The 12,956-nt window shown below is 34.9% G+C and overlaps 2 protein-coding genes across 9 annotated transcripts in view; both read left to right on the forward strand.

Annotated features, from left to right (window-relative positions):
* LOC129568401 (uncharacterized) overlaps positions 1-3,701 on the forward strand; it is a 109,081-nt gene extending 105,380 nt beyond the window's left edge. For 2 of the 3 annotated variants that reach the window (XM_055446211.1, XM_055446214.1), the window contains one exon: positions 206-3,701. In XM_055446211.1, the coding sequence (XP_055302186.1) occupies positions 206-1,667 (1,462 nt within the window). In that variant the 3' untranslated portion in view covers positions 1,668-3,701. The remainder of the gene's footprint in view (positions 1-205) is intronic. The other variant, XM_055446213.1, reaches the window with a different exon arrangement.
* A 2,469-nt stretch (positions 3,702-6,170) lies between these two features.
* LOC129568402 (ras association domain-containing protein 8) lies at positions 6,171-12,730 on the forward strand. Of its 6 annotated transcripts, none has more exons than XM_055446219.1 (8): positions 6,179-6,270; positions 6,484-6,521; positions 8,243-8,610; positions 9,081-9,191; positions 9,259-9,544; positions 9,622-10,397; positions 10,472-11,030; positions 11,139-12,730. In XM_055446219.1, the coding sequence occupies exons 3-8, from the start codon at positions 8,539-8,541 to the stop codon at positions 11,237-11,239; spliced, it is 1,905 nt and encodes a 634-aa protein (XP_055302194.1). In that variant the 5' UTR covers positions 6,179-6,270; positions 6,484-6,521; positions 8,243-8,538; the 3' UTR covers positions 11,240-12,730. The 6 variants fall into 6 exon arrangements, with proteins under 6 accessions (XP_055302190.1, XP_055302194.1, XP_055302191.1 ...); XM_055446220.1 differs by having other exon boundaries at positions 6,193-6,270; positions 6,484-6,714; XM_055446221.1 differs by having other exon boundaries at positions 6,230-6,270; positions 6,484-6,710.
* The last annotated feature ends 226 nt before the right edge of the window (positions 12,731-12,956 follow it).

Genomic DNA, 12,956 nt, shown 5'->3' on the forward strand with positions numbered 1-12,956 from the left:
ATGGCTACCTGTGGCTACCATTCCATGGCCTCGCCTCACTAATAATTACCCGTCACTAAATCCAATCCATTTCAATCCACATTTATTTTCTGTTTTATGTTTTCCTAATTTTTTTTCTTGATTTTTGTGTGCTCTTTTCTCTTTTTTTGTGTTTATTTTTCGGTTGTTCATCATTCAATTCCCATTAATCTCACATAAAAATCAGAACCAATCATGAGAGTAGCACTCTGAAAAAGTCGCGTATTCCACGTCGCGCCGGTGCTGAAACGCAAACGAGCACAATGAAATCGATGAAGAGTAAAACTTCATCGCCACAATCACGCCACAATATCCGTCAATCAACGAGTTTTGGAAATTTAACCGATGAACAAAGCATGGATTTACTTTATCGCACAATTGACCAGCAAAATGGACACCTTGTCAAACGTACAAAATCATTCTGGAAATTTGGTAAATCGGACGACGAAATTCTGGAGGGTATGGCACTGTGGCAACATAAGGATTTGGTTCAGACTGATCATGAGAAAACAATTGAGCGCGAACGCGAAGCAGCTACATTGAAACGTTTGCGCCACAGAAGCTTGGAAAATCAAACAATCAGCACAAACAGTTCGGAAACATTGGTAAACGGGCAAAATGATATGCACAATGACTTTTCCAGCATCGATGATCGCAGCTTGATTTATCCGATAACAAAAAATAAAATGGATGAGCGTGTAATGCAACGCGATGACCGACATGAAGAAGAAAATATCTATGCTCGAAATGATCGTGTCCAAGCGCGTTCACCACCACCAAATATGGTTTCGCGCGCCAAACTTGTACATCAATACGAAATGGAAAGGGGGAGAGAAAGAAAAGAAGAAAATGACCGAAATGACAAATACAATAAAAAACCATCGAAAAAAGAGCAGCAATCGCAAAATCAACGTCAAACGCGTCCAAAATCGAGTAGCAAGAATACAAACGTTAAACCAAGTCAACAAGTAATCAAGACCATTGAATACTATGACACAAGTGACATGGACACATTGAAGAAACAGTCGAGAAAGCACGATTATAATCGAGACTTTGAAGAAGCACCGTTAATCATAAACACAAACTCGTTGCGTCGCAGCACTGCTGAAAATCAATTTTTCGATGATGACAGCGTCACCGATGTTATCATGAAAACAGTCAAACGTCAAGAGATATTAAAGCAATATTATTCGAGCGGTACAGACACAGAACGCAACTCAGCCTCGAGCTCAGATCCATACGATTGCATTGTGGTCGATGATCATTTAGTTCGTCGCGAAAACCAAAAGAACAAAAACAAACATGCAAACAATGCAAAAATGGAATTCAAAACATTCCGTGGCGAAAGCGATCAAAACATTGAACTTGAAGAACTTAACACATCCCGACCGGGAACGTTATTGCCGCGAACGAGACTCACAAAAAACGCCCCAGTGACTCGTTCAAATGGTTGCTTCAGCGACACAGATGCTATCATGAAGTCAAAAAGTATAGATCGTCGCGAAAGAAGAACGGGCCGACAACCAACGAAAAATGGTAATCCGAAAAGTGACAAACAAAACAATGAATATCAAAATGTGAATGAAAGCAAAGCATATGGACCATGGTATGATCTATGGGGTCAAGATAATTCTGTTCGTTTGGCATAGAAATAATTTTCTGGGAGCATGTTCATTTTATTTTTTTTCTACTTATTCTTAGAACATAAGACCTTTAGTTTATTAACAATTTTCACTTGAGGAAAAGTGTCATACTCACGTCGAGATTTAAATTGACAAAAACGTTTACACTTTTAATGGGATTTTCAGCGAAAAGCGTTACGCTCTTACACACAAAATATGAAATGTAAATGGTTGCAGAGCATTGTTCAATGCGTTCATAAGTCAAAGTAAAATATCTTTTTGAACGTATTTCACGAAAGCCAATTAATGTGCTAATAAAACCGATACTTAAATATCACTGTTTTACGACACGATAACCTTTTCATGGATTGATTCTGCTAGGGAATTCCGGAATCACAATATGTAATGTATACAATCCTATGCTTTGACGTTTGTCACAATATAAGCGCCACCAAGTCTATGGAAAATGAACTATGCAATGCTATGTGGAATGATGATGTTGAACGTTTGAACGTTTTCCGAGTGTTCAAATTGAATACATTGGACTTATACGAACAAAAGAATCATGGCACAGATGGCGCTTTATTTTATGCATTCCATACACATTGTGATTCCGGGAATTCAATGCATACGTACGACAATGAGATGGAAGTAGTTTTATCGGCGGTATGCCTACAAACTCTAGCAATATTTCAATTTAAAGCGCTATGGTTATAAACCAAGGGATTTTATCTTTTGAGCCGACATTTGGAATTAATAGACACGTAAATACATACTCAAATGTGTGTCGTAACGTCAAATGAGTCGATTTTCGAAGTACTTTGTTCACAGTTGTTGTTTCATTGGTGAATTTATGCTTTAAATTTCCGAATAGCACCGTAGAATAACGTAGATGACTCACTCCGATTACACAGTTTATTCGCCAGACAGAGACAATGTCTTTAATCCCATGAGCTTTTGCGCTTTGTTGATTTCCACTCAACATTAGAATACGTACGTTTTTCTGTTCGCCAATTTCCACGTTCTATTCTATTCAATTCAATTCTAATAATTATTATGATAGATGTTAATTTAGATAATTTTTCCGTTGAATGAGATATGTGTGGAAAAATGATTCCTTGGATTTATTAAATATGTACTTTAGCAACATGGGGCAAAGGGAATACATATTGTTTCATATATGTTAATATAACGACAACGATTATTCGAATCAAAACTGAGAGCTCACCTGGCTGAAAATAGCTTATTCAAATTAAACTTTCACTTGAAAAAAGCGACGCAACAAATGTAAATAATACGAAGTGTTTACATGAGCCGTTGATATACCGAATATAGAATGTGCTGAACAACCGACAGACAGAGAAACCGTAACTTTCCACTGAAACCCGAAGAATGCAGCTTAATTCATAAGGCGATTTTCTATATAATATTAATTTTGGGGTGTGCCGATTGTCTAATTTTACCTCCACTCGTCATACGCCTCTTCATTCATTTTCGAATAAAAAGATGAACAGTAAATGGTTCCATGTATTGATTCGGACGCGCGAGCGCGAGCGAGCGAAAAATGTAACGATTAAAATAATGCTCATGCAGTAATTGTAACAGCACTTCGTCAAACGCCGGGAATACTTTTTTATTTAATTAGCATACGTATTCTATGCAATAGTAAATAGAAACCTTACAAAAATAGCCGCTGAAACATTCGGATCCTTTTGAAGTCGGCCGCATGTATTCGTAATTTAATTTTAGTCATTCGGCGAGACAGCAAAAAAGAAACTTCTTTCTGTACATTGAATAAGAGCGACGCGCTCGACAAAAATCATCATAAATGCCAAATTGAACGAACGAACGGAAATCAAAGCTAATGAACTTAAACTGGAAGAAGAAATTGCACAAAAATATAGCCGCAAGTGGATCGAATAATGGTTATCGCTTCTTTGTAAAGACATTTTATTTTCCTTGATTTCCCTTGTTAGTTCATTTTGATTTTGATTTTGATTTTGAAACATTTAATAAAAATTATTACACAAAAAGTGCATTTTTGTTTGTTTTGCAATTTAACCCTATCAATTGTTTTTTTTTATTCTTCTAATTGAACCTTGATAACCAATTTCAGGAAACCCAATTAAACCCGTTTCTAACGACCCTAATCTTAACATTTGTCTTTTAATACTAGTGTTCGTTTTGGCTAAGGGTTAACCCAAACCTTGTATTGTGCTTTTATATTTCCCTCCGTATTTAACCTTGGTAGTGGTGTAATAGATAGAACTAACTTGGAAACCAATTTTATTTCTCTTTTTCTCATTTTGACCGTGCTTTCTGAATTTCACTTGTGGATATGGACATTTGGCCGGGCAAGTGCAGTGCGTCTCAATTCGCCAGCGTTACGTTAAGAAGTACGAAAACCAACGATCGATCGGCACCAATTCTGTAAATGGTAATCAAATAAAAAAGAAACCGACAGAATCGACAAAATCCAATTTCGTTATGTATCAATTAAATACCGCAAACCTCTGTTTTTTGCGATTAAACACACCCATATATGTGTTGTTGAGAATACAAATGGGATAGCAGAAACCGCTCGTTTACATTTGAATCATTTTTATGTTCCTAGTAAGAGATAGAAGACATATGTCTTCTGCAATGTTTTAGAACATTTCAAGATCTTCATCTTTGCTTGAGTACTTGCCTCATATCTCGTACCAGAAACACAAAAATGCTTCGTTTTTATACCCTAAATTGTATAAAAATCAAAAGATAAGGTTTTTCATGCAAAACTAAATATTCAGCCAGTTTTTTGGCGGTGTTAATAAATGAATAAATGAATTACCATAAAAACATGTGGTTTCGGCTTATCCCATTTTTATTCTCAACGACACATATCTATGGTTGAGATTGAGAGTGGAGTATCGTAAACCATCCAAATTGTAACATAGTTCTAATTGTAAAATAGTCTTAAAATAAACAACTTTTCTGAAAAAATACAAATAAGTCATATATTCATATCGGAAGTTATTTTCGTGATCTTCTCAAATATGATATAAAAAACAACAGTTACCCTTCAAAGTTTTGCAGAAAATTAGTCTATTTATTCAATTTTTACAATTTGGACTATAATACAATTTGGATGGTTTACGATATGTTTTTTCTTCGATTTATATTTTTGAAAAGGTGAGTATGTTTTCTGATGATTCTGTTGGCGTTAAAGTAGAGTATGTTGGCTTACTGTCTAGCCTCCGCGATTTTCACGGTTTCCGCGCAACTGATAAGAGATAACAACATGGTGTCTTCGGCAGAATTGTAGTACTCGAGGTCCTCTATAACTTAGCTGAAGCCAGTTATCTCTTATCAGTTTTGCGCAAATCGCGAAAATGATAAGAGATAAGAGATAATCGTCTTAGTTATAGAAGACCTCGAGTACTACAACTTTGCCGAAGAGATTAAGTTGTTATCTTTTATCAGTTCCACGAAAACCGCAAAAAACCGTGATGACCCGCCAAAAATGAACATACTCGCCTTTAACAATTTTCAAGTCGAAAGAAACTTACTCTTCTCTTTCATAACGAAGTCAGTGAAACATACACTACTCTCAATCTCACCTATAGGTATAAAGTTGGAATTGACCTTCCATCAAAATGACATTTCACAACCATTGTGTCAAACTACATACAAATATATTTGTTTAAATAATCGAATCACACACGATTTAGAAGAGATCGAATGAATTTGTTGACTTCGTTATAAATTTATTTTTGTTACAAAAAGATAATCTTCTTTTGTTGGGAATTTATGAAATGCAAAGTTAGATAATTTTCAATATTCAACGAATTAAAAAAATGTGTACATACTGAGGCCAGGCATACACATTACATATATATCGTAAAAAATGCCCGAATAATCAAACGTTCGAAATGAACCATATAAAATATATACGTAAATAACATTAGGTAAGTAAGAAAACGATGACATCAACAAACGATATTGAAAATCACTCGTATTTGATTCTTTTTTTCCATTAAGTTCAAGAACATTTTTGACAGAGCCCGAAAAATGCAATACAAACGTCCCAAATAGTAGCTATCTCAAAATCATTCTCGCTGTGGAATTAGTCAAAAAACATTATCAAAATTTTTATAACAAACAAAAAGTAAAATCAATTTGTCGTGTCTTCAGATAAGAGTTGAGAATTATGTCTAATACTAACCATGTCTTAGAGAAACGTTCGATGACATACTTGGTCATCAAGAGTACATAAAATACCAATCAAACTATGAAAAATATGTAGGTAAAATTTCGTATAGGAAATGAATACAAATAAATAAATCACTAAATATGTATCCGAAACTCATTCTGTGTTTTATTTCGAACCGTTACAAAAACCACTTTCCAATGGCGTTACTCCACTGAAACTGGAATGGAAGTGGCCAAAGTCAATGAATTCTTCTGAAAGCACACACATTCGAAAAGTGGAGACGGTTGATACAGTGCAACCAACTTTCCAACGCCTGCGTTAGTCCAGTACAGGTAAATAGAAATTCCAATGCAAGCGATTGAATAACAAACGTCAAGTGCCACAAAGAATGGCGATTGTGTTGCTCCTGCCTTAGCAAACGATACACAACGAAATGCTGTAAGTAATTACAGGAAAATTCTTCAATCATATACATTTCAATTAAAATCATCTTTGTTCAGTGCAATTAAATCGAATTAATCTGCAGACGATTGGATTGATTGAAATTTAGAAAGTTTGGTGTCAATTTGGTGTTTTATTGAAGAAAAAAAAATGTTGTGTACTATGGAATTCTCAAATGTTTTGATTTTATCTGTTTACTGTGTGTAATAGGAAAAATATTTCCGAATGGTTATACATCAAGTGAGAGTGTGAGTGTTAACCAGGCATCGAATGAATATCGTGAGAGCATAATCATAAATAAAACAACAACAACAACAAAAAACTACCATAAAAATGCAATATGGAAGAAATTTCCGATAAAAAAAGTCTGAAATTGATGTGTATGAATAAATAAACAGGTTGATTCAGGCAAATGAACTCTTACGTATATTTGTTATGTAGGTAATAATCAATAGACGGTGTTGCTCTGTAGCTGGGCTTAAAGTGCAATGTTATGAGAAATTTCAATTAATCGAGTTGGTGGATTGAGCCCCAGACAGTTGTAATTCTAATGTCTGTACTCTGCAGTAGTCTTCTTCAGCGCATGCAAGTTGGACAAGTGCATTTCGTGTCGCACTTATTTTTAGGGTGTTTTCTATCCATTTTTGACGAACCATATATGTATAAGTGAAGTGTATTTTATTGTGTGTCGTAATAACTTACTCAATTAAAGTAGCAGAATGATGTTGTATTGATGTAAATGTGTTCGATCGGTATGATTGATTCGAGTTGGTTGGTGTATTAGAATATATGGGGTGTGCTCATATATTAATGACTATTGTACCACGCTGTGTGATTGTGCTGACGATGGAATGTCGAGCATTTCGTTCGCTCATTGATTTTTTACAACAGTTTTGCGTGACACACATTCTGCGGGATTTTAATTTCATCGGATCACTGACAAACTATACACAAAATGCATATTCATGACCAGCGATAAAACTCATTAGGTTCCATTTAGCTTGCCTTTGACTTTTCATTTTAAATCAAATTTTCGATCAATAATTTGACTTTATTTCTATCGTTCTCCGCAACTTTTTGGTTTGTCTTTTTTTATTCTTTCCATTCTTGATTAGTGTATGGATGCCGTGGTGCATTGTTCTGGGGCGATATTGTCTGTGTCGTTCCTTTATTTCATTTAATTTTTTTTCTGTTTTCATTTGTTTTTCTTCCATGTAATGAATTGATTTCACGAAACGATACAGTTTGTAACAATGTGTGACAAGCCCGCAAAGTATTGGCACACACACACACACACACAGTAATCAACGTTCGCGAAGAGATATGACCGATTAAATTCATTTAAAAACAGAAACAAAAACAAACCAACTCATGAATGTGTTTCGATTTATTCAGTAGCTGTAAAAGGCAATCGAGCGTGTATCAACCGCATTTGGCTTTGAGCTTTCCTAAATCCGTATCACAAATCGAAACAATTGTTGTCATTCCATGCGTTAGAAAATGAAGATTGTTTTTTTTCTGTCGCCTTCATCGTATTCATGTTCACCATCAAGTTTACGTTTTTGTTTGAAGTGAATGTCGTTTGTGTGTGAGAGAGAAATGAATGAATGACGATGGCTGATTGCTGATTTCGATTTCCTTCAGTCCAACAGTGTCGTTTGAGTAAACCGATTGCTGAAAGAAAAATGTTGTTGATTTGTTGTGAATTGTGCACTGGTTCGGTCTTTAAAAATGACGACTTAACGAGACGTGTAGTTTGAAGAAGCAAGTGTTCTTGTTTGTTTATGTGTTGCGAGAGAAAATTCATTTCGTTGTATTGAATGTTCTCTTTTGTGTGCCGACATTTTTCGCATCGATCACGATTATTACGATGTATTATGACTAATGTGACGATGTGTTTGTGTTTTTGTTTCTTCCTTTTTTCTGAGCATTTTTTTAATTCGCTTTTCTCCCTTTTTTCGTGTTTCAGTGCACTTCAGATATCAGGCTGAGCACATAATTTATGATATTTGCCACTAACGACCACAAATGAATCAAAAAGATGTGACTGCTTTTGAAAAAAAAAACATAGACACATACAATCATATCGTCGAACGAAAATCGACGCCATACCGGCGAAGAAATTGTTAATTTCTCATGATTGGCACTAAAAATCTTCATAGTACAATTCGATAAAACAACGTTGACGGGGCTGCAACGCAGCGTGAAGCAGCCAGTTAAGATTAAAAAAAATAATTTCTTGAGGCAATCTGAACGAAAATTGTGATGGAATTGAAAGTCTGGGTCGAGGGAATACAGCGAATAGTTTGCGGCGTCACCGAAACGACGACCTGTCAAGTAAGTTTCTTTTCTAATATTTATTTGGAATTACTTTATGAGGAAGACAAGTTGAGATTGTTAATCAAATCGCCAAGCGCATTAGTTTCCAAAATTAGACAGAAAACATGTCTTATTGGATTTGTCTAAATCGATCACCGTGAATGAATTTAAATCAGATGAGAAATCCAAACTAGTTGTGTATTTTGTAAGACGATTTCAAAACAAAACAAAATCCCCCAATCTGAACAATTTTTATGCCTTTAGCGATTAATACGCAAATTCTGTAAATATGGCGAAATATGAATATGTATTTATAAGCATGATGAAATTAGTAAAAACATAAATTTTCACAATCCATTCACATTGTCCATGCTGATAATTATCTTGTATTGTTAATGGAAGGAAAGTGAAACTGAATGATTTGTGGATGAACCGTTAATGTGTTTGACCTTGGTTTAAATATTGTTGACATTTTATGTTATATTCAGGATGTTGTGTTTGCATTGGCTCATGCTACGGGCAAAATTGGAAGGTTCACATTAATTGAACGATGGAGAAACAATGAGCGACTTTTGGCACCCAACGAAAACCCATTGAAGGTAAATAGCTCACTAAATTTTTTAATTATTCCAAAGTTATGCGAGTTGGCATCTTTTCTCACTTCAGATATTGATGAAATGGGGTGAATATTCGAGTGATGTGCAATTTATATTGCAACGTTCTGATCAGACGAAAAAAGCAGTTCCCGATCAGGCGGCTAAGAATCCAGCCTCATCTCCACCTCCGGTTAATGAGTCACCCAAGAAGGCGAAGTCGACATTCGACCAGCCAATGAGTATTGAAAAGCTTGCCACTCCTCCGATGGAAGAGCAAAATTCCACCAGAACTGCGCCGTCCGAAAACATCAAAACGAACGAACATCGCAGAAGTGATTTAATTGGGATAGTTAAAGGTGGCAAAGAAACAAAACTGAGTTTTTTTGGGGGACATACAAATGAGTATTAAAATACTTTCATTTTTCTCTTGCAGGAATACCGCATGCAACGATGCAAAATTTGACCAAAATCTCGCCGCCCCTTTCGCCATGTTCATCCACAACTGGAACATCAATAACAACAACCAGCGATTTTGCCGATATCGACTATGCTACGCCGAAGCCATTGCAAAATATTGCTAAGTCACCCATATTGCAATTCAATTCGGCTGATGTGCGCAATTCGTTAGATCGAAAAACAAGTGCATTCCGTGAAATGGTCAATTTAAATGACGCTCGGACACAAATTTCTCACCGAAACAATAACAGTACCAATAGTAGTATGAGCGAAAACAGTAATCTGGATAGTACAACCGAGTCTTATAAGAATGGTCCACCGATTTCATCGAATGGAGCTTTGCTTCCACCGCCATACAGAAATCCACCATCGCCCAAAACCAATTCACCTTTGCTGCATCAGTACAGCAGTCTTTTAATTCACCATCAGAAAACCGACAGTCAAAGCAGTAATACGACAAACAGCAGCAGCAAATTGATGGATTTCACAAGCAATAAGACACATTTTATGAAAGAGTTATCACCATCACCAACAGCCACAATGAATGCTCAGAGCTACGGTTCAAATCGTCAAGCATCACCAAATATACATATCAATGCGTTGAGTAATCTGCAAGCAATTGTGAATAGTGCTACGAGTGATAAGGATCTTCTGAATGACAATCAGTTCCAAAATGCACAGTATAGAGAATTGCTTCAGTTGATTCATTTGCAACGAGAAAAAATAAGCCATCAACAATCGGATATTTCCAAGGTAAGTTTCTTATTTGAACGCAACCTTGCGAACAAGTTTTAATATCTGAATGCTGCTATTCGTTTTTGCAACAGTTTGATGCAGAAATTACCTTCTTAGAGAGCAGAGAGCGAGACCAAATACAACAATTAGATGCCATCACGCGTGAGATCACCAAGACCGATCAACTCTTCCGGCAAAGTACCGAACAGTTGCAAACGCTTCAGTATGTCGAAGAGGAAAATAAACTGGTTCGACAACAAGAGAAAACATTGAAATCGGAAATCACATTGCTTCGATCAAAGTTGGCCAATTGCGAAACGGAATTATTGCAATGCAAGAACAAGATTCGTTTGCTCATGGATGACATCCAAATTGAACAGACTTCATTAAAGTACGAGGGTCAACGGCAACAGTTTGAAATTAATCTTTTACACGAGGTTGAACGCATCCAAAATGAGATCGATATGGCAGTTCGAAGTGCTGAATCCACCAGCAAAATTAGTGATAGTCTCAAGAACGAAGTGACGGTTATCGAAACCGCCATCGCTGAAAAGAAACGACAGCTCGAGAAACTAATTAATGAAATGAAGGAGGTGAATTTACAAAGTTTGACCGTTGCTTCAACTGAGGAAATACGGAATTTGCTTGAGGGTAAGTGAAAATTATTAGTGATAGTTTAGTTAGGCTCATATGGTAATTATCACAATTAGTATGATTTTACAATCCTTTAATTTTTATTGTTGAATTAATTCAATTTAGGATCGCATCGACCAGGCAGCACACGTCGCATTATGGGTTCTCCAAGGCAATTAGAAACGGCAGTACCAACAAGCAAGAATCCACATGGCGTTTGGGTTTAAAATTCGCTCACTTATTTACACAGTACTTCAATTTCAGACATTTTTCATAGGCCTATCACCAGATTTTTGAAGATTCAATCATTTTAAAAATCTTATTGAAAACATTACAATATACGAATCAACATATCTTTCAAAAATCAGACATCTCACGAGACACATATCGCACGAAACACACACATAAATAACAACACATCTTCAATGAACACTTGACTTCATCATATCTTAAAGAACCAATTTAATTGAATTTATTAAAAGCATTTATTTTTCCACTTGGAATTTAAATCTTTAGAATTTGAACATAATCAAAGAGCAGCTCCATATTGAACATAACAAAAAAAAATCTTATTTATGACACACACAAAATCCTATCTAAAATGAGAAGTAAATGAAAGAATACGTAATTAGAAAAATATATTTAATAAATAATCAGTCATTCCAGATTCAATGAGATTCTTAGAATTAATAGACAACCTCAAGCATTTAGCATATTTTGTCTCAAAAAAACAAATTCTTAGGAACTTATAGACAGCAATCACCTCTATTTCAGTATTTTATGAAACAGATGAATTTACTAATTGCACACACTGAATGACAAACAGCAATAGCCAGCAATCAACACACATTGAAATTAATATTCGCATCAACTGAGGCAGGAACCACTTCATAATCTAAAGCTACGAATTAACATTCATTTCGAGAATGTCAGTAAAAATTGCCTGGACTATCGAAAACAAGTATCATGCAATATTTTGTTAGTTTTACATACGAAATCAAGTATTTTCCCCGAAATTAGTTTTAAAATGGAGTTATTTTTAAGTAAGCAATTATTGGGATTTTTTTTTATTATGAGTTAAGATTTTGCTCGAGTTTTGTATCTCTTTGAAAGCACTCTTCCACAGCAATTCGTAATTCAAATAATTTTGAATTTATTATTGTAGTCGGAAGTGGAACTATTAAAAATGTGTTCTTTTTATTGACTTGCTGCACATTTTTAGTTTGATGTATTGAGCACGGAGTGACAGAATTTTTTTTCGTACTGAAAAAACTTTGAGAGTGGTTAAAAGGAGAATATCAAATTCTAGTCGAGGAAATGAACTGCAAAAACACATACGGCCATTTTTAGATTAGTTTCATAATCCACGGGAAAAGAAACCATCCTCGATTTTAAATTTTAAATTCTCCCATCGAAACTGTTTTTTGAACTAAATACTTTTTTGGTTGCGTTCAATTTTAATTCTAATAATATCCTATTGCCCACATTTTATTTAGTTTTTTTTTTATTATCATTCGATATTGCATTTAGAACATTCCATTTAGGATTGAATTGATTTGTATATTTTTGAGTAAAATAGACTTTATTTAGAATGGTATAATTGATAAGAAAAGATTATAATTTACTTTATCTAAATATGCTTAGAAATAAAAATCCATTATCAGATTTTTCAAACAATTTTCCGACTTTAAACAATAAAAATAAAATATATCGACAAAGAACTGAATTTACCTTGTTATTTGACCCCCTTTATTGGGTTGCTAAACCGTAGTTGCAAAGGAAATAAGAGACCCATATAGCTCCTGTCGGCTCATATTCACTTGACCGTCCCCAGTTGATGTTATGTGAATAAAACGTTCGTAAGTATGCTATATATAAAAACGAACCATTTATTTAAATTTGGAGATAATATACATGATAAGATCTTACATCTAATGTGAATAA

This window comes from Sitodiplosis mosellana, unplaced genomic scaffold (genome assembly GCF_009176505.1).
Source record: "Sitodiplosis mosellana isolate CC-2019 unplaced genomic scaffold, AAFC_SMos_1.0 Smas_scaffold_18, whole genome shotgun sequence".
NCBI classification, from domain to species: Eukaryota; Metazoa; Arthropoda; class Insecta; order Diptera; family Cecidomyiidae; genus Sitodiplosis; species Sitodiplosis mosellana.

Coding starts and splice junctions, on each gene's coding strand:
- LOC129568402 (XM_055446215.1), top strand. CDS start 8,539: ATGGAATTGAAAGTCTGGGTCGAGGGAATACAGCGAATAGTTTGCGGC. Junction 8,611..9,080: donor CCGAAACGACGACCTGTCAA/GTAAGTTTCTTT, acceptor TGTTATATTCAG/GATGTTGTGTTTGCATTGGC. Junction 9,545..9,621: donor TTTAATTGGGATAGTTAAAG/GTGGCAAAGAAA, acceptor TTTCTCTTGCAG/GAATACCGCATGCAACGATG.